This window comes from Bacillus rossius, assembly GCF_032445375.1.
Source record: "Bacillus rossius redtenbacheri isolate Brsri chromosome 9 unlocalized genomic scaffold, Brsri_v3 Brsri_v3_scf9_1, whole genome shotgun sequence".
Taxonomy (NCBI): Eukaryota; Metazoa; Arthropoda; class Insecta; order Phasmatodea; family Bacillidae; genus Bacillus; species Bacillus rossius.
Genome location: NW_026962012.1, coordinates 21,532,898 through 21,555,863, shown reverse-complemented (window position 1 = coordinate 21,555,863; position 22,966 = coordinate 21,532,898). Strand labels below are relative to the sequence as shown.

Below are 22,966 nucleotides of genomic sequence, written 5' to 3'. Positions count from 1 at the left end.
CCACCTTCAATTACCTGCAACACAAGCCAGTTCTTACTACTCGCTGCCTCATCACACAACCATGTGCATTCACAGGATCAGCACATATTCACTGAGGAAACAGACCAGCCGGTAGATACACATGAGCTGACAAGGAGAACCATCAGACTGCCTGCCGCCACCTTCAAGTACCTGCAACACAAGCCAGTTCTTACTACTTGCTGTCTCATCACACAACCATGTGCATTCACAGGATCAGCACATGGTCACTGAGGAAACAGACCAGCTGGTAGAGACACACGAGCTGACAAGGAGAACCATCAGACTGCCTGCCGCCACCTTCAAGTACCTGCAACACAAGCCAGTTCTTACTACTCGCTGCCTCATCACACAACCATGTGCATTCACAGGATCAGCACATATTCACTGAGGAAACAGACCAGCCGGTAGAGACACATGAGCTGACAAGGAGAACCATCAGACTGCCTGCCGCCACCTTCAAGTACCTGCAACACAAGCCAGTTCTTACTACTCGCTGCCTCATCACACAACCATGTGCATTCACAGGATCAGCACATATTCACTGAGGAAACAGACCAGCCGGTAGAGACACATGAGCTGACAAGGAGAACCATCAGACTGCCTGCAGCCACCTTCAAGTACCTGCAACACAAGCCAGTTCTTACTACACGCTGCCTCATCACACAACCATGTGCATTCACAGGATCAGCACATATTCACTGAGGAAACAGACCAGCCGGTAGAGACACATGAGCTGACAAGGAGAACCATCAGACTGCCTGCCGCCGTTTCAAGTACCTGCAACACAAGCCAGTTCTTACTACTCGCTGCCTCATCACACAACCATGTGCATTCACAGGATCAGCACATATTCACTGAGGAAACAGACCAGCCGGTAGAGACACATGAGCTGACAAGGAGAACCATCAGACTGCCTGCCGCCACCTTCAAGTACCTGCAACACAAGCCAGTTCTTACTACTCGCTGCCTCATCACACAACCATGTGCATTCACAGGATCAGCACATAATCACTGAGGAAACAGACCAGCTGGTAGAGACACACGAGCTGACAAGGAGAACCATCAGACTGCCTGCCGCCACCTTCAAGTACCTGCAACACAAGCCAGTTCTTACTACTCGCTGCCTCATCACACAACCATGTGCATTCACAGGATCAGCACATATTCACTGAGGAAACAGACCAGCCGGTAGAGACACATGAGCTGACAAGGAGAACCATCAGACTGCCTGCCGCCACCTTCAAGTACCTGCAACACAAGCCAGTTCTTACTACTTGCTGCCTCATCACACAACCGTGTGCATTCACAGGATCAGCGCATAATCACTGAGGAAACAGACCAGCTGGTAGAGACACACGAGCTGACAAGGAGAACCATCAGACTGCCTGCCGCCACCTTCAAGTACCTGCAACACAAGCCAGTTCTTACTACATGCTGCCTCATCACACAACCGTGTGCATTCACAGGTTCAGAGCATAATCACTGAGGAAACAGACCAGCTGGTAGAGACACACGAGCTGACAAGGAGAACCATCGGACTGCCTGCCGCCACATTCAAGTACCTGCAACACAAGCCAGTTCTTACTACTCGCTGCCTCATCACACAACCATGTGCATTCACAGGTTCAGAGCATATTCACTGAGGAAACAGACCAGATGGTAGAGACACATGAGCTGACAAGGTGAACCATCAGACTGCCTGCCGCCACCTTCAAGTACCTGCAACACAAGCCAGTTCTTACTCTTCGCTGCCTCATCACACAACCATGTGCATTCACAGGTTCAGAGCATAATCACTGAGGAAACAGACCAGATGGTAGAGACACATGAGCTGACAAGGTGAACCATCAGACTGCCTGCCGCCACCTTCAAGTACCTGCAACACAAGCCAGTTCTTACTACACGCTGCCTCATCACACAACCGTGTGCATTCACAGGATCAGCACATATTCACTGAGGAAACAGACCAGCTGGTAGAGACACACGAGCTGTCAAGGAGAACCATCAGACTGCCTGCCGCCACATTCAAGTACCTGCTAAACAAGACAGTTCTTTCTACACGCTGCCTCATCACACAACCGTGTGCATTCACAGGATCAGCACATGTTCATTGAGGAATCAGACCAGGTGGTAGAGACACATGAGCTGGCAAGGAGAACCATCAAACTGCCTGCCGCCACCTGGACCCACATTACACACACTACACACACTGGACGCATAATGTACACACATTACACAAACTGGACACGCAATGGATAGAGTGATAAGTATTTTTTTCTCTTAAAAACTTTAACATTAGTGGTTAAATATCAGAGATTACTTTTAATGTAGTTTATCCGGTATAGGCATGGCAATTTTTTTTTGCGAATGAATACAATGGATGCGGAGTGCCATATTTTCTGGGTACAGTTGTGACATAAGAAAGTTTTTTTTTTTTTTTTTGAGTTTAGATGGATCAAATTCCAAGGAAAAAGTAAGCTCTAGTCCCACTTTGAGTGCACAGATGGTAGTCGCCATTACATTTGACATAACTGTGAATAATCTGACTATATCTCAGTAGGTTACATTTTTATAAGTAAGAACTTCCTTAGATTGTGTTGATTTTGTTTTTGTTGCTGCATGTTCACTTACACAAATGTTTATTTAAGCTGTTATACAGCTGATTAAAATTTTAGTTAACTATTGGCTGATTAATATAAAGCTTGTTAATATTTAAAGATGTATAGAGCCGTATTAAATAATTAAAGATGCTATAGAGCCTTATTAGATATAAGTGATACAAATGTTACTTTGTTTATTGTATTTTATCACAAAATGTTTGTAAGTCATTTGTTACGTGCCTTACAGGTGATTTTAGATCATTTATGTGTATTTTAATATTAAGATGACATTATGTTTAGTAACCTATTGGTGATTAATATGAAGACTGTTAATAATTAAAGATTTTACAAAGCCTTATTAGTTATTAGTTAAGCAAATGTTTCTTTGTTACCGACGTATTTCATTACAAAATTATTGTATGACATTTATTACGTGCAATAAAGTTGATTAAAGACCATTTATGTGTATTTTTGAACCTGTCACTTCGACCCCAGGCACTGTCACAACCGTCCTTGGGGTGGGGACGATTGTGACATTTCTTTTTTCAAATGGCTCCTATAAATCAACATTTGCACTTATAGACAAAAATGTAGTATTTATACGTAGACAAATGTCCATTTCACTATAAAACACACCTTGCTTCCAGCTAACTGGTATACTTACGGAATTATGGGCGATCAAATGAAAATTGACACAACCGTACCCGGTCTCCCCTACTGTGTGTTCATTGATTATGTGTCCCGTGTGTGTACTGTGTTTCAAGTTTGTGTACGGTGTGTTTGTACTGTGCTTTAATTATGTACTGTGTGTTGTAGCAAGGTTCAAACCATGCTAACTGCTATTATTTTTGTAGCAGCAAACCACAGTTTGATTACCATCTTTGCCTTGCTGGGTGGATCTTTAGGTTTCACCAGTTTATTAGAAATGAACAAAAACCAGGTGTGATTCCGTCTGAAATATAATTACTCCATACTGAGGAAACTTATAACAGATACAAGAAAATATTAACGTACAATATTAATTACATTCTTAAACAGCTCTCAGGTATATAAAAAAAAATTATTGGCCGGCCGTACATGGAATTATCAAAAGTTTCATTTACTAAAAAATATATAAACCAATAAAAAATACAAATATGTTTAAATAATCCCAGTATATATACTTTAAGTCCAGAAATTATGTTTATCTAATTAACTGCATCTGACGACGTAATTTAAAGAAAGTTCAGAAAAAGGTCAAAAGATACAGAAGCACCGGAGGTCGGGGCTTCGTTTCCCGGAGATCACGCGGGTACATGATGCCAGGGCGCTTGTGTCCTGTTGTGGAAGGGAGATGAAAATGCCAATTCGGCGTCCGGCTCTCGGACCCTGTCAGACAGGGGAGTCGGCTTCTGTTTACATATGCGTCGCCAGCCAGGAACTGGATCCCGCGATTACGCGGCTGGGCGCGGTTGATTTTTTTCATTTCAAAAAAAATTAATTTAAAAGAAAAATAGCTATTACACATGTACTACGCAGACGGACTAAACTAAATAAAGAAGATTATAGGGATAGCATCCCTTATTTAAGGGACTACATAGTAGTTTGCGGCCGGATGGAAGTCTTGCAGTGTCTCGTCGATTCGCCGATAATCGCGAAATGGTCCGTCTACAGTCGCGACGCGAAGTGTCCCGCGGAGAACCGCGTCTCGTAATTAAAAGTAAATCTTGAATCAAAAGTGGAGGGGAGGACTGGGAGTCCGGACCGAAAGGTCCCGAAGTTCCCCGAGTGGCCGTCATAAAAAAACTCTGACTGATGTCTCGAAGTTGGTAGCACTGGCCGACATTAGCGCTACCTGTTGAAGAGTGTCTGAAATAAAAAAAGAATCGACTCGCCCAAGGCGTCTGCTTAAACTAAGGGTTAAAGGGACAGTCTAGTGCAGCGCTCTGGCGGCCTACAGGGTAAGTTGGCTGGGCGGTTAGCGAGTTTGCCGCTAGGTGTCGCGGGATGGTCCATCTTGGCACACACATTTTTTATGCAAGGCGTCCTTGGAGACGGTCGCTGTCCGCTGGGGTGTATGACCGGTCATTGGTCTTAGGCGAATTCTTAGAACTCAAGAGGGGGGTAAAACGCAATGACGCTGGGAACAAGCATCCATTACGTGCTTCCAGGGGAGTGAACCTAATACGTATTCGTGACAGTAAAGGCTATGGTCAGCTTGCCTCTGAGAAATGGTAACAGCTCGTCCAGAGCTGCTGTAGGCGGTTTTAGTCATGAAGTGAAGTAACGTTACAGGACTGGGACATGCCTGTAAGCGAGGGAAATTTTAAGCTGGCTGCCAGCAAAGTATTAGATCTGCAAAATATCAGATACGTCTCTGGGAAAGGTGCTTCAGATTACTGGCACAAAGTTTAATTTAGGGGAGTACACCAGCCTAACAAATTGTAAATCACCCAAAGAAACCAAATTATAAAGAAAAAGAAAATTTCCAAAAATAATTTAAAATTATATAAAATTAGAGAAAAAAAAACGTGTCGAAATTCCCAATTTCCGGCACAGTGTTCATTGAGTGTGTACTCTATGTCCAGGGTGTGTCCAGTGTGTTCTTTTCTTTTGTTGAATGTGTGTCCTTTCGTAAAATTTGCTTCCTTTTTTTTAAGTGTGCAACCTATTATGAATGTTGATTTTACCCGTGTATAAGAGTAAGTGGGTTTTGTTATAAGTTTCATATTATTCAATTGGTCCACCGTATATATGGTAGGTGACCCAAATATGAGACCCGGTCTTAATATGAGACCCTTGGTTATCTTGTCAAGTAAGAGCTACTACCTATCAGCCGCTCTTGGAACTACCAGTAGCCTCCATTTCCCGACCACGGATAGAGTGAGACTTTTATCTGACGCGCGCGAGATCCAGAATAACAGTTTATACGATATTATTCATTTTGAGTTTTCGTGAGTGGCATCTTGCAGCTTTATTATCAACATAGAGGTACGTTTATTTTAATTATCCATTCATACTCTCTTATGAGCAGTTAAGTAAGCTTCCATGTGTATAAATAAGGAACTATGGCAGTTTAAAATTTCAGTCTTGTTGTTGTGTTTTGTAGCGGCCATTATAAGGTGCCTAATATGAGACCACTTACATGTCCTTATTTGAGATAGGGTCTCATATTAGGAGTAAGGGTCTCATATTAGGTGATTTAGATTTAAAATAATACTGTCGCTGTTAGAACAGTAACTAATAAGTTTAATTTTATATAAAATATCTTAAAATTTTGTAATAGAACATAGTTAGATATGTAGGCCCTGCTGAGAAGGCCAGGGAAAGCCACGTTTCGATCATCTGCTTACCGCCACACACATCTCATAAGATGCAGCCGTTGGACGTAGGTTTTATGTTCCCTCTCAAGACATATTATGCTCAAGAAGTATAAGACTGGCTGCGCCAAAACCCAAATCATGTTGTTACAAACTTTACAGTGGCTAAACTTTTCAGTGCTGCATACCAAAGAGCAGCAACAATGTAAATATATGTTAATTCTTTTAATAAAACAGGCCTGTTTCCATTTAACCAAAACATATTTCGTGTTTATGAATTTGGTGCTTTCTCTGGATCATTAAATGGCCAAGAAACTAAAGAAGAGAATGGAGCTCAAGAGAATTCAGATACAGCCATTTGTATAGAAGACCAGAGTCACCCAAGAGAAACTTCGATGCAGACAGATCAGCCATGTTGCAGCAGTGCAGTTAGGCCCTTTATCATACCTGTGGATATTTCACCACTACAAAATTTTCCTTCAAAAGAAACATCCAGTAGATGTGGCAGTGCTAATGTTATCACATCATCGCCATAAAAAATAAGCTTGGATGAAAATGTCGCAAGAAAGAAAAAGGCTGAAGCTCGTAAGAAATTGGTTTTTGGGAAACAAAAGGAAACGATGCTAGACTTACACAAACCAGATCTCGCAACACGGAGAAATTACGGATAACTACCAAATCATTCATCGCTGTAGATTCTGAGGACTCCAGTGACGAAAATATTTCGCTGCATGACAGTTCAAATGAAAGTGATGGATCTGAAAGTGATGATGATGCAGAGTGTTTGTTATGCTGCTGCCTTTTCTCAGAGGACAAAAATGGCGAGAAATGGCGGCAGAACCTCAAGTGCTATGGGTGGGCTCATGAAGATTGCGGAGTTGATCCATGTGTTGTGTGTCCTATGTGTAAAAATCAAAAGTGCAAAAAGTGACTAAATTATATTAAATATGGCATTTGGAATATAATGGAGGGGATGTCTCATATTAGGAACACATTTTTGTTTTCATAAAATTTCGCATTTTTTAAATTTCTTAGTTTAATTACTTTCTGTTTTAATACAAGTTCTCAATCCTGTTTTGAAGTAAAAGTGCCTTACATAATATATCATCTAAGATAAATAAATTTATCAATAGTGGTTTTAATAACAAAATATAAATATTTTTAAAAATGGGTCTCATATTCGGTACACTTGCCCTAAGTGAGTCCCAGACGAAAAGACTTTCAGTTTGTTACTGGCTACGACGATGTAAGGATCACGTATCACCCATGTGATACATGTCACGTATTAACCTGTTTATTGAGATCTTAATGACATCTTTACATTTTCAACAGAGAACACAATGGAATCCGTACCATCGTCCACGGGAACCCTGACATCAGCGATGGCGACGGTGAAGCAAGTCCCGTGGCATCGTCGACGACAACCAAGAAGACCTGGTGGAAGCTGTGCCTTCAACAACGGGGACCCTGACATCAGCGATGGCGACGGTGAAGCAAGTCCCGTGGCATCGTCGACGACAACCAAGAAGACCTGGTGGAAGCTGTGCCTTCAACAACGGGGACCCTGACATCAGCGATGGCGACGGTGAAGCAAGTCCCGTGGCATCGTCGACGACAACCAAGAAGACCTGGTGGAAGCTGTGCCTTCAACAACGGGAACCCTGACATCAGCGATGGCGACGGTGAAGCAAGTCCCGTGGCATCGTCGACGACAACCAAGAATACCTGGTGGAAGCTGTGCCTTCAACAACGGGGACCCTGACATCAGCGATGGCGACGGTGAAGCAAGTCCCGTGGCATCGTCGACGACAACCAAGAATACCTGGTGGAAGCTGTGCCTTCAACAACGGGGACCCTGACATCAGCGATGGCGACGGTGAAGCAAGTCCCGTGGCATCGTCGACGACAACCAAGAATACCTGGTGGAAGCTGTGCCTTCAACAACGGGGACCCTGACATCAGCGATGGCGACGGTGAAGCAAGTCCCGTGGCATCGTCGACGACAACCAAGAAGACCTGGATGGAACACCGGGGACCCTGGTGGCAGTGCACACCCCCGACGTCAAGGGGGCATCACTGGATGACGCCGGTGGTGACAGAACTCGATGGAATGTGTATCATCACCACCGACAACATTAGCGAAGACTTCAACAGGTATGGTTCCACCAGCAGGAGAGAGCTTATTGACTTCAAAACTGGCTGCAGAGGAAACCCGGATGAACGATGTTTCGCCTTCGATGGAGACTTCAATGGCTGGTGATTCGACAACAACTATCGAGGATCGATGTCGTCAATGTGAAAATATATTTTCGAACGACAGTAATGCTCGACGCCATGGGAAGAGAGAATGTGCTAAGAATCTTTCTTGCAATATGTTAAGCTATAAAAACTGTCGCTACAACATCGATTGATTGATTCGCTTAAGAGTACGCCGGGAATTCGGCGAATTTTGAGGATTTGTTTTAGTAAATTATGTGAAATTTTTTAAGGTTAAGGTCAATCTTAAAGGTGTAGGTCAAGTTATCAAAGATGGTCGCCGTGACATCAATATCATGATGACGGACACCAAAAACATTAGGTACACTTCGACTCCAGAGCACGGACATACCAAACTATAATACTAATGTATCTTTCATATACTTACAGTTAACATTATCTATTATAAAAGTTGGTCTTATAAGCAATATTGAAAAACATCATTAATAAGCATTAACAAGAATTTTGGCTTCCCTTATTTTTCTATAAATAAAATAATAATATTGCATTACATAGTTAAATAATATTAATTTTACATCAGTTTCAAGGCAAACACCATACTAAAGTATTTTATAGCCTGTTGTAATTAGATACATTTCGAAGACAGACTACTGTACTTATATTTATATGCTGCTATGCCATTAAGTGATCTCTATTTGTGATAAAGAGTGCACTATAAAATATATTATGATTTATAAATTAATGTATTATATATTAGTGGTTTTTCTATTTTAGTACAAAATCTAAATTCTAACACATTCAGGATCAAGATAAAGTAACTGAATAAAATGAAATTGTTAAATTTTTATGTCAGAATAAAAAAAAATTTCAAATCATTTAGAAACTATATCATTAAAAGGCTCTTTTTTATGTATCCTTTGTTAACTACAATGTTTACTTTGAGAAAACACAATTATAAAATGTTCGAACAAATACTTATAATATACCGAATAAACTGGCGGATTATTGTATAAACATCTTTACCTGTGGAGCAAAGTGCACACTAAAAGATGTTGAAACAATGGGGATACTACTTGCATGGCTAAGAGTTTAATAAGTGCAATTTAAACAGTAATTTTATGTTCATTTGATGATTATTTTTAATATGCTGATGCACTTTTGCAGATATTAGGCATTTTTAAAACAAAGCTTGTTTAGGATACAAGCAGAATAGTAATAAAGAAATTATTTCGGCAAGCCTACGTGTATATATAGATTTCGAAACACCAATTTCTTCTGGAATGTTCTGGATACTTCTAAAACTTTCTAGAAACTTCTGGAACGTTCTGGGAGATTAATTTAAATAAAATTATATATGTTCTCCACAATTCCAAAAAAAAGAAATCGATTAAATATTTTTTCATACCAACTCAGCAAAAATGTATTGAATGTTTTTAATTTAATGCATTCACCATTAAACATTTTTGATAGAAATTCAAACTATGACAACTAAAGTAGATATGATATTTCTGACCTACAAACACTATATTTTATCTGTTGCACTAATAAGTGGTGATAATAAAATGGTTTTTGACGAACGTTTAATATAATATTTAGGATTTTCAGAATAAGTTTCAACAAATTTGTTTGATAGTGTAGGTGAGTAGGTAATAAAAAATTGTGAATTATTTTTTACCCTTTCACTCCTCTTCTTTTCCCTCCCTTTGCAGCAATGGTTGGTTGTATCAACATATATTTATATAAATGTTTCAGATAATATATAAGATTTATAAACAATTTTAACGGATTGGTTGGTGTCCCTACTAAGTTGTCCTCCAACTGTTCCTGTGGCGAGTCTGCCCAGCGTCCTTGAAAAGAGAAGAAACGAGTGTGTGGCTGCGTGGCTTGCGTGATGTCAGTCGTGTCCCTGATTGACTGAGGCGTCATAATGTCTCGTTCCGAAGTACGCCACCTTGCACCTAGTAGCCGGATCGAAAATTTGTGTACTACTGACATTCAATCAAATCAGTCTTAAAATTAGTAAAATAGAACCATATTTTCACCAGCACATGTCTTTGTTATAAAAACAGTTCAGTTGATCGCACCTACCTTGAGGACAGCATCAGTAAGATTATAGCCAGTGTGTAAAACTGCATGTCATTGGCCAGGTACCAGCTCCATATCATACACTGCAAAATAACACAAGGTTGTTGGTTAAGTGTGTACGAAGCATTATGAAATGTTTTTACTTCTGTATTTTTTTAATGAATTACATGTTTAACATTGAATTATAATGTTTGGTTTCAATTGACAATTTTATAAGTGACAGATGGTTTTTAATGTGTTTCAAAATCATCAAAAGTAGAAGCAACAATTTTTGTAAAATCATATTATCTTAATATTTTCTTGTTTTTTTTTAAATGTAAAATAAAAAGTTTTAATGCTTTTAGCTCTAACTTTGAAAAACTATATCTAAATAAACAAATTTAAATTAGTTATGGTTTGCACGTTTGAACGATTTTTAATTTGTTTGTTTGTTTTGTATAAATCTAGTTTTACTCAGAGATTGATGAAATTTTGCGCACATGATCATGAAAACAAGAGAAAGGTCAATTTCCACATGATATTTCTAAAAATCACTCCCATCACCATTAATTATTTCTTTAAACGTAATATTTTTACTTCTTAATACTTTTTTTACACAATTCATACAACAATTAAGATTAAAATAACTTTTACGTCCGATTTAAAAAAAAAAAAAAAACATTCTTCTTGTAGCCGTTACCATGGTGCGACTTTCGGAAAATTTTCATACTGTTTTTCATTTCATGGCCCATAGACCACAAAACTATCGTCAACTCAAAAGTTTATATACATATATATATAATAAAAATAATATTGTGAACGCAACAACTTTCACAATTTTTCACAAATCACTTCTAAACTGATACATAAAATATAGTAGGGGGAAATCTCGGTCTAGTACATTAATGGGCAATATCTGACCAAAGGGATACAAATGGGGAAGGTTTATTGAAGAACAGAAAATGGAAAATATGACATCCATTTAGACGTATTGTAACTCGTAGGGTTAATACCAATATCTTTGGCTGAAAAGGTTTTGATAAGACGAACCATAACTACAAGGTGTTGAAAAACCAAGGGTCTGGAGGACAAAAAAAAAATCATAACTCCCTTCTTAGGCGCAACATCGAATTCATACCAATTTTGTATCCTACTAATATTATAAACGCGAAAGTTTGTAAGTATGGATGGATGTTAGTTACTCTTTCACGTAAAAACTTCTGAATGGATTTGAATGAAATTTGGCCTACAGCTAGCTTATAACCTGGATTAACACATAGACCCCATATTAATATGAAATTCCATCCATAAGGGAGTGAAAAAGTGATAATTTCATTTCATAACAGAAAAAATCATAGGTCATAGATATACAAATAGTGAGTGAGTGTCATTTCTCTATGTCTGACACACGATCATACACATAGTAAGGTCTGGCAAATTAATATTTTTCTTGTTGGTGGGACCAGTCCGTTTAGTGGAGCTCGCAGCGGCTAGCAAAATAAAGGCGCTAATAACAGTTTTGTTCTTAACTTCGTCAATAGATAGAGTTTCCTTGAATTTTAAACGCACCATCGCGTTTGTCATGTCTTTAATTTTCGTTTATTTGTGCCGTATGCATTCCCATACCATTCATCCGATTGTGATGAAATTTCGGTGATTTGTTATGTGCATGCCCATGAAGGTTACTGAGACGGTATAACTATTTTTCAATAGTTGGAGCACGAATCGTGTCAAAAAATGTGTTTATTTCATTGTATATAACGGCAATTCGTCTGTTTTTGTTGTATAAGTGCGCACGCATGACACAATATATTTAAATATAAAAGAGAGACAGAGAGAGTGATATATATATATATATATATATATATATATATATATATATAGTGAGATAGAGACGGAGAGATAAGTTGAGATCGAGCGAGGTATAGAGAATGAAATGGGTTTGATAAAGAGATATACCTATAGATGTATAGAGCTATATAGAGACTTATATATAGAAGATATAGAGATAGTGGGAAGTATATATGTAGATATAAAGAGATGAATAGAGATAGAGAGATACATAGATGTATATAGATATAGATAGAGATAAATATATATAGAGAGATAGATAGATGATTTGTATATGTGGAACTACTTCAAAATATTACAAAACAAAACTGAATGAGGCATTGCAATGCAGGCCGAGCATTAGCTATATAATGGAATCTTTTCAATATTAGTAATCTCTTATTTTTCAGCTTTTTTCTATATTGCTTTATAACGTCTAAATTACATACAGACCAGGTAAATAATTATAAACTGGCAGAACAACGTCTGTCGGGATCTGAAAGTGATATAAATTAATTTTCACACTTGACATTCAAATTAAGAAGACAATTACTAACTACATCTGATTTCGAAAAAGGCCCCCATCACCCTGTGTTCAGCCCGGGCAACGCCGGGTATTGCAGCAAGTAATATTATAATTCTTATCTTAAACCTCTGACTGAAATATTTTTTTGATTAGACGAGCCATTGCTGCAAGGGGTTGAAAACACCCGAGCTTGAATAAGAAAATTAATCCAACTTCCCAACCATGTACTCTATCGAATTAATGTTTATTTTTGTTTAACTTTTTAAATATTGCGGAAAACTTTTATCTGATGTAAATTTTTTGTAACACATCATTACTGCAAGGGATGGTACTTACAATGGTATAAAGACAAAATAATTAATTTTTTTTAATATATATACTATCAAATTCATTGTAATTTATTGTACAACTTCTAAACCTTATTTCAATCTTTTGGCTAAAACAATTTTTGATGAAATGGACTATAATTGTACAAACAAGGGTTAAAATTTAAAAACATTCAGTTTCCTTAGTGTCAATTTGTTATAATTTTTTATGAACCATCTCAATATCACCTTAAACCTTTGTCCAAAAAATTATATACGACCATGTATGTGCAAGGGGTAAAAAATTGTGTTTGGATGACAAAAATAATCACATAACTACCTGAATAGGCATAAAATAAAATTCGTTAAGACATTCAATGTAAGATGTATTCAGTTATAAACATTCAAAACATTTTTTCTGCATGGAATATGTGAAAAGTTTAAATCGATCTTTTTTAATATTGGCGAACATATAGGTTGATAGGTTCTTAAAATGTTCCTGGTGTTAACAGAAGTTTCCAAAACATCACCAGAAGGAAAATAGATACTTCTAAATCTACCTACGCCTATAGGCTATGCCGAAAAGAATGTTTTTATTTCATACGTAATATGGAATACTTTAATGGAAATTTTACTCCAGTTGTTAGATTAACACTATGCCTGATTTTATTTCAAATTAATTTATTGTTTTCAGTTTACTGAAGAAAGAGAGTTTGCCACCCTTTACTTAAATATTCGGTTTTCTCTTGGAATGTATTCAATTTTTACAAATGTTATAAAACTGTATATTTTTTACCGATTACAAATGGCTTTGCAGTCATGACGAGCGAACAATTCAAATACTCGGGTAATACATGTTGTCATACGTGTTTTATTTACACAAATTATAAACATAGATTAAAATACATGTTTTTTATTTGATAATAAATTTAAGAGTAATCATATTACAGTTTTAAGGTTAGTTCGATACGAATACATGTGCCAGGAAACAGAGATCTGCACACAGGGCACGTGCATTATTAGCCAAAATGGCTATTAGCATATTTTATAAACAAGTCTCGTCTTCGACATATTCTTTTTTCAGCTTTCTGCTAAATATTTTCCCACACTTTTCCAAAAAATGTCATTGCCATTGGCCCAAGATAGCCAGAATTGCATTTCACCTCACGAGACATCGACTCACACAGCTCATTCTAAAAGGCATTGTTGTATTTTATATCGATAAAGATGGCTGCTAGCATCCCTCCCCACTACTGATGTGTGTGTCTTAATCCAAGACATTGGTCAATATGGCCGCCATTGCATATCGTGCACGTCTTCAGCTTTAGACAAGATACAATCCCAGATTATTTCCATTTAATTTTTATCCCACACGCATCATGTATAGAGTATTTAACCTTCTCAACCTCAACTATGCTTGTGATTAAGTGGTCAAAGTGCATGCCTCCTGGCCAAGAGATCATTCATGCTCTCGTGCTTAGAATCCCACTCGCTGTAAACAAATGAGTAAGGGAAAGGTGGCTAAGAGTACGCACTTTAAGGAAACACGAAAATATCTTGACATGTTTAATTCAAAACAGTAAACATAATAAGCATACAGTTACTATAATGGCTCAGTTTCACAAAAATATGTACAAATATGTTTCATAATTGTTTACAAAGACAGTACAAGTTGTTCAGTGTAAAAGTGCACTCTGCGTACTCTTGGACGACATGGAGGGCAAGAGTACGAACTGTGTCGGGCAAGAGTTCCCGAAACTCATCATCAACAATGATCGCATACATATGGTCCACTGCCTTCATAGTCGGAACATGCCTCATGCCACCATGCACTACAGCTATTACACTGTACCCAGTCGTCATCAAAATCACATCCACAGCCTGGGCATTCATATTTCCCCCCTTGATTATCTTCTAGCACATTATCCGATCTTAGTTTTGCTGCCACAACAATTCCCTTCCTCTTCTTATCCAGTTTTCTTTTTCTTGCATTTTTCATTCTTTCCTTTTCTTCACTCTCTCGCTTTTTCAGTTCCATATTATTCTTCACTGGTGTTGACGTCAGTATTTCTGATTTTTGTGCTCGTCTTTTTCGTTTACCTGCCGAATTGTCCTTTGGAGACGGTTGTATCTCGGATATTGGTGTGTGGGACAGCTGAGATTGATTACCTGTAGAGGTACTTGGTTGGTCATGTAAGTTTATCATAGCCTCTTTGTTAGCTTCTGAAGGCGGTCATAATGGGATCTGAGAAGTGTCATCTACGGTACTTCTTCACAGCTAGCTGCATGAAAATCAGGCCTAATATCACAGTCATGTATCTCGCGGAAAGTAACCAGAGAGGGTGCGAAATCGTCAGCAGAAAATACATTTGCGTTGAAAGGGTATATACCAGTAAATTCAAAGGATTTTATTGCTTTTTCTACAGTGGCCGTTCTACCATAAGCACTTCGAAATAAACCTGCTACGTGTTTAAGCTGAACAGCAGATGCATGGTTCCCTGGTGTTGTCATCCATGCCTCCACATCTCTAGCATAAGCACATTTTAATGGCCCGAAGAATACTTTGTACAATGGCTGAAGCATATGGCTGGAATGAGGAGGAAGAGTTAACAATGTAATGTTATGTTCCCTACAAAACAGAATTGCATCCAGGCTACAGTGAGAGCGGTGATTGTCGAGTATCAACAATGCCGGGTCGTCAGCTGATGCTTTCATGTGTTTCTGATAGTGCTTTAGCCATTGTACAAACAGTTCTGAGTTCATAAATCCAGAATCCGATATTAGAGGAAGGGTTCCTTGAGGCGCGTCTTTGTATAGTTCATCGTGCATTCTTTTCCTTGGAAAAATTAATGCTGGAGGAACAGGAAAACCTGTAGCACTAACACAACAGACAGCTGTAACATTGTCACCTCTTTCCCCAGAGGACACTTTGCATACAGCCCGTTTACCTGTTGTTGTGTAAACTTTGGGAGTGGTGTTTGGCACCGTAGAAATGCCCGTTTCATTCATATTTGTTATGCGGTGGGGAGGAAATTTGAAGTTCTCATAACATACCCTTAGGTTCTCAAAAAACCTGCCACACTGCACTTCATTAAACCCGATTACTCGACCAAGACTACACTGCTCAGGTGCTCTCAAGGAAATATGACGCCCTTTAACAAAGTCTACTACCCAGTCCTTGCCAGCCATTCGCTTATCTTTGTTAAATGGATGTGCAATGTTATTTGCGTCAGCAAACTTATACACTAACACCATTAATTGTTTCCTAGTAATACCGTAAAATTTGCAGTAGAAGTCTTTGATGAGGTCTTCAGTTTCCTGTTCTTGTTCATCGGTGAACACTTTGTGGAAACGCCCCAAGGATGTAGGAATTTTCCCCTATAAAAATATAAGAACATTCGGTATTATTAGCCAAATGTATAGAAGAGCAGTGTAATATTAACTTAACGTTTTATAGAATAATACTTACAGATCTCAGCCTCTTTCGCACAGTGGCTTCATTCTTGCCTAATCGAAGTCCAATCTGGCGTATGCTTAATCCTTCCTCCCTAAGACTTAGGGCTATCTTCATGTCTTCAGCAGTGAAGAGCTTTCTGTTCGTGGTTCTTTTCCGTCTACCCATTTATGCACACATAAAATACATACCTTTAGTGTTTACATGTATAAAAAACGAACATAAACAGATAATTCATTTATTTAATCCTCTTCCCTCTGTTTATATTTATATCCTATGATGAACACTGCTGGAATAATGGATCGGGTAAGATTACGCAAACAGTGCGGGCAAGAGTACTCGCAAACTCTTAGCCGATATCACCGTGAGTACTCTTGCCCGACTTTGTACTGTTTCCTTTAAAATCCGACAGATGGCATCAGATGCTACTTTACGGGAAACATACTCGGGGGCTACTACAGGAAGACATTCATCAATTCTTACACTACTTGACAATGCACATCCACCTTACCAGCATTATTACATTCCTTATTTTATAAGATATAAATATTACAGTAAACAAGCAGAAAATATGTTCTTACCTGTACACTCTACAAATCACGCACTACACTTTCCGCCCAACTACGACTGTAACAACAGTTAAGAACACAAAGACTGGCCGACACTAGTTTTTCGCCACATGTTGCCAACTTAACTGTAACGACACTGCGTACTCTTAGACGATGCGTCCTCTTAGCCACCTTTCCCCTAAATAAATTTGTGCTGTGACGGTGGTGCTCTCCAACAGAAACTACTGGAACTACCTGTGACGTCATCAGCACTTACAGCACTGCCGAGAAACCCCCCAATCAATAATCACAATAAATCAATACACAGCCGAGTTGGCGAGAGATAGTGAGGAGGATGGTGGAGGAAAATATTCAATACTCTGGGAAGGTGGTGGGGCAGCGGTATCCTTCGAACAAACAGTCTTAAATTAATATGGGTGAGTTATAGCGAGAAGAAGAGAAGCTTGATGTCGAAGATCTTCATCGTCTTCATGCTTCCTTTTTAGGAGTCCATCAGTTTTACAAAGTATGGAGGATCTACTGAATATGGGCTTGCATGTATTCTCACTTTTCACGGTGTTGTTACTTCCATTAGTTTCAGTCTTCCCGAAGCCATCAGCATCCTTCAATTTATGTTCTTCGTCACGATCGGGTGAGCTAATACCATCACGCTCAGGACAAGGAAAATTATTGTCGTAATGCAGATCATTCTTTTCTTTAGTCTAGTAGATCCATCGATGTTGTCTATATCGTAAGTAGGCTTGGCTTCTACCATGTCTTTTCAAACTGTCAATTCGTGTTAACTACCTGCTACACCGATTACAGCTTAACATTTTGCGTAGTGGGTTTTTAACACAATCATTCTTCTCATGTCGTCTAGCATTCCTTCTCATGACAAAATCATTGCTACAGTATCTACAGCGGCTGCCTTCCGATTCAGCTGCAGATAACAAACCACGATCCATGGTAGCTTCTGTGACTAATGTTAGATGCAAAACTAAGAGTTTTAAATTGAAACCATTACTTAAATAGAATTTTTTAATTATTTCGTTAGCGAGAGTTAATTTATCTCATTCAAAGGTACTTGATGCAAGTAGTTCTGCTTTTCAACAACAGATGACGCCACGTGTTGCTTGCAGACAAATAATATTTATTTATTTTATGCGGGATGCTCACTAGCTATCGCAAAAGAAGGATGGCTTTGCTAGACTCCAAGGAGAAATACGTTTGTCCTTCCTGTTAGTGCTTCTCAGATTTCTCACAGCTTATTATTATTTGACTGAGTAATGATTTTTTGTTATTTACACCTGATAAAAATATTGCAAGTTTTGATTAAGTAGCAGAAATTCACTAATTAAATGTAACCTTTAATAAAATGACATGTCTCATAAAGTAAAAAAAATCCTTCATGCAGAGATCAATTTCTCATCTGTAACAAGAAACACTCGGAAAAATTCATCAGATGTCTAGTCAGAAGCAATCTGAGAAAACCATCAGATGTCTAGTCAGGAATAATCAGAAGCACTAAGAGAAAACCATAAAAAATATTGGCATGAATAATCAGGAGCACACGGAGGAAACCACCACATACTGACAAGTACAATCGGAAGCACACGGAGAAAAAAACCACACGTTTTCTTTGATATCATAAAATTACAGAAAAAATTAAATAAAAAAATACAAAACAAATTCTGGCTTGGACTAGAGCTCTAACTTTGCACGACAATGAGAAGTTCACAAGCTATCAAAGCCGTAACGAAAAGTGCAACGGTGTTTTTAATTATTTTTATAATTTAATTTGGTTGATTAATTTTTTTTAATGATTTTTAATAATTTCCGATTTTCTAACATAAAAATTACGGATTTTCCAGATAGTGGACATGACGTCCTACTACATGATGATATATATGCTATGAAACAAGTGGTGGGGGTCAGTCTGCCAGCAGCCACAGTGAGGGAAGGATCGGTCGCCATTTTATTTACTTTTTTTTGCCCTCGTCGGGTTCGAACCGAGGACTCCGAGCTCCGCGCCGTAAATGTATGTTTTAAAATAGTTTTTATTAAAATTTTATTAATTGAATTTATTTATAAATTTTAAAAAAAATTCATTAAAATCGGATAATTAATAAAGATTTCAAGATGGCGGCCGTAACGGAAATTGCAATGGTGACGTCATAATCCAAGATGGCGGTCATGTTATCCTTATTCCTAAAAATGGCTTATTGGAGGCTGTAGACATGGATGCTTAGGCCGTTTTTAGGGTTTTGAGTTCTTTCTAAGGCTAAACGACTTTTGAGGATTTTCTAAATCCTAATTTTTGAATTGTGGAATTTTTTTGAGAATTTTTGGTGGAATGTTTTCCAAAAAAAAGTGGTAATTTTGGCGAATTATGAGGATTTTTGGGCAAATTTTGGACAATTTTGGCAAATTTTGACAAGTTTTGGAGGTCAAGGTCACACTCATCCAATATGGCCGCCGTGACGTCACAATCCAAGATGGTGGTCGCTTCTCTGACTCCTCACCCAGGACCCAGTGCCCGGAGCCCCTATTCTATTCTACTACTATATATTTTTTTATCGGGCGAAATCTAGACAAAACGTTTATTACTTATACGATTAATTTGCCATAAAATCACTGATAAACATTATCATGCAAGACGATTTCCTTTATTTATTTGGCCTAGCAAAGCTCTACTTCTCTTGTGATCGTGAGGGCATCCCGCATTCCACACAAAACTGCGACAGTCTGTACAATATAGCATTGGTCGACACCTGTTGACAAGAATTGGAACTACTTGCCACAAGTTTTTTTACTCTCAATAGATAAATTAATCTGAATGAAGCTATTGTAGCCATTTGGAGCCATGTAGTTTCGTAGCCTCGTAGCCCTATAATCTTGTAACCTTGTAGTCTTGTAGTCACGTAGCCACGAAGTCTTGTAGGGTTGTAGCCTTGTAGTCTTGTAGACAATTGTGATTGGAGTAGTTGGAGCCAAATAGAGTTGGAGCTATATCCTAATGTATTCTGCAATCTATCGTACCCTACTTATTGATGGAGTTGTATCCTACTGAGTTTAATGTTCGTGTTAAGGTACATATTTTTGGTTAATTGCGAATAGTCAAGTCAGTGGTATCGTATGAATTTGTATCTGATGAATTCGTTTCCCTCTAATGAGATCGTATCCATCTGTTGAGAACGTATCCCTCTGATGAGATCGAACCCTTCTGCTGAGATAGTATCCTACTGAATAGAATTTTCGTCCAAATGTGTTTTGAATCTTTAAATGTGCGTAATCAGTTTGTAGTATTGTATCCTACCGACGCGACGTGATTGTATCCCTCTGACAAGATCTTATTTCTCTGATGAGGTTATATCCCTGTTGATGAGATCGTATCCTACCAAGTTGACTTTCGTCCAAATATGCGTCCTTTTCGTCAAATGCACTACTAAATGTTCTTCCAATTTTGATGAATGTGCTTCCATTTTGTAAATGTGTTTCTAGTTGTGCTTCCATTTATATATGTACTTTAATATGTGCTTTCTTTTTTTAATGTTCTCCAGAGAGTCTGAATACTTATTGGACCAAAAACTCTTTGTCCTGTTGTAAGGGTAGAGCATTTTACATGGATTCTTGGAACTATAGTAAGCTTAAAACTAGCTTATCTATTTGGCCTATTTTACTTAAATAGTTTATATCCATACCGTAGTTCTGACAGTTCAGAGCTCCTTCGCTTGTATGCTTGAAATATGACATAATTGTTTAAAGCAATAACAGGTATCATTAAAAAATTCCATGTGGTTTGGAGATGTTTGACCTACACGCCTGTCACTGTGCATGGCCTGTTTGAAAGCTATTCCAAGTACCGAAAAATTATACCTCTTTGTTTGGAGACGCTAACCTCACACTTCTGACATTGTACCAATACCTTTTTAAAATGTCCTTCTAGTATAGACTAAGAAGGCCGCTTGGATACTGACTGTATGTGCCTGACCACCAACTTGACACCAATGGCTTGAATCAAGACGTGTCTGGCCACTGACTGAAGGTGTCTAGTCAACAACTTTATGTTGCCTGGCCACCAACTGGATGTACCTGGTCACAAACTGGACGTGTCTAGTCAACCACTGGTCGTGCCTGGTCGCTGACTGCACATGCCTAGCCACTAACGGAACATGTATGGACACAAACTGGATGTGCCTGGCTAATCGACTGTCGTGTAACACTGCCCTGAAAACACATGTCAAGGCATGCAAAGTACTCGCTTCGCCTTCTAGGAAGACTTTATTATTCGTGAAATGCTACTATTGTCCTTGTTTATACTTGTAGAATTTATGTAAGAAATTTTATTTGTGATTTGTTTTTTTACTTGTCCTTGTACCTGTCATTTCAATGTTAAATCAAAATAAATAATTTTGACCTGAAATTATAATTTTTGCATCTACCATGATGGAACCAAGAACAGGAATCAATCTAATAAATCAGTAAATTACTGGTTGATTTTTGAGGGTTTTTTAATTTTTTTCCGAATTTCTAGGTTAATAAATAGAATTTCCAAGATGGCATTGGCAGCTTACTGGTGGCTTGTGTATGATAAATTTAAGAAGATTTTAGGATTTTTACCATGTTTTATTAAAAAAGTGTTTTTATTTCTAAAAATAAACCATTTTTGCATTTACAATGGATCGAACCAATGACCGTAATCGATCGAATCAATTGGAGGATGGTAGATGAGGAATTAACGTCTGTTTTAGAATTTTTCACAGTATTTTATTAAATAAGTATTTTTGTCTGAAATATTAATTTTTGCATTGAGCAATTATCGACCAAAGAACGGAAATAAATTTAATCAATTAGTAAATTCAAAGAATTTTTTTTTATGAATGTTTGAATTTTTCCCATTTTCTAACTAAATAATTCCGGATTTTCTAAAGAGGAAATTTTAAGATGGTGGATGTGGCATCATCTAAAATGGCCGTCGACCTCCAGATCATAGGCAATGAACATAGCCGAATATTCACGATTAGCAAGCCACAACGGAGTAAGCCTCCAAACCATAGTCCCATGGGAATAACATTGCCCCGTATGCGCATTTATACAATCTCCTCCGGGTATGTTACTCATTTGTTTACGGTAATCAGTAATTAGGTTTGTGGAACCGCAACAGCTCCAGACGGGAGTTCAAGTTTTAATTTGTATCTTTTAATGAAGTAATTTTTGGTATTTGGAAAATCATAGATCTCTCAGTCAAGAGTACCAAAGATCCCCTCCCCACAATCCGGTCATACCACCGCCATCCATTGACAATCCTATTTTCCCAAAGTTTTGAAAAGGAGGGGGTCATCGCAATATATGTTTCGTTGCAATTTTACAGATAATTTTACAAATGTTAGAAAATATTTCAGGGTTATTTAAATGTAATACTCAATTGAAAGAACAGTGTTTCAAAAATAATGTAGGCCCTAGACAAAATTAGCATTTTTTCCCATTAGTTTTAACAAATATAAATATTCCATTTATGTTGATTACACATTTATATATTTAAATTTTACATTCATCATGCCATAGTTCTCAGCTGTTCACCACTGTTATTTTTCTGTTATACTTGATATTTCTAGAATTTTTCACTTACCCTAAACAACTTAAGATTATCCTACCGCCATCTGTAATATCGATGATGCTTTGAAAGCTAGTAAATTGTTATTCAAATACACATTTTAAAATTCCGATACTTTTAACTGATTTAAGTGAGAATCGGTAGCACTTTTTATTCTACTCAGTGATGTTAACTATAGAACACCAAATAATACCTATCAGTATTATGAAAACATCATAAAGGCTATTCTATTTTAATCAATAAATAAGAATAAACTCGTGTAACAATTTTTTTGTTTTGTAAGCACAGCTAATAAACAATGTGAAATGAATACATTTTGCCACCAGACTGAAGAAGAAATTATATATATTATGCAGGTCGATACAATGAGGTTATTCCGAGCACACACTGAGTTCGCAAATACATAGCTAACCCTTAATCTTTAAACGACTGTCTCAAATATGAGTGACTTAAACTTTAAAAATTAGTGGGGCCATTGTAAACGCCCA

At 37.8% G+C, this 22,966-nt stretch overlaps 1 protein-coding gene across 1 annotated transcript in view; it reads right to left on the bottom strand.

The window, feature by feature from the left end:
* Positions 1-22,966, bottom strand: part of LOC134542677 (O-acyltransferase like protein-like) — a 101,747-nt gene that overhangs the window by 5,691 nt on the left and 73,090 nt on the right. Inside the window, exon 10 of the mRNA XM_063387119.1 lies at positions 10,226-10,305. Coding sequence (XP_063243189.1) covers positions 10,226-10,305 — 80 coding nt within the window. The remainder of the gene's footprint in view (positions 1-10,225; positions 10,306-22,966) is intronic.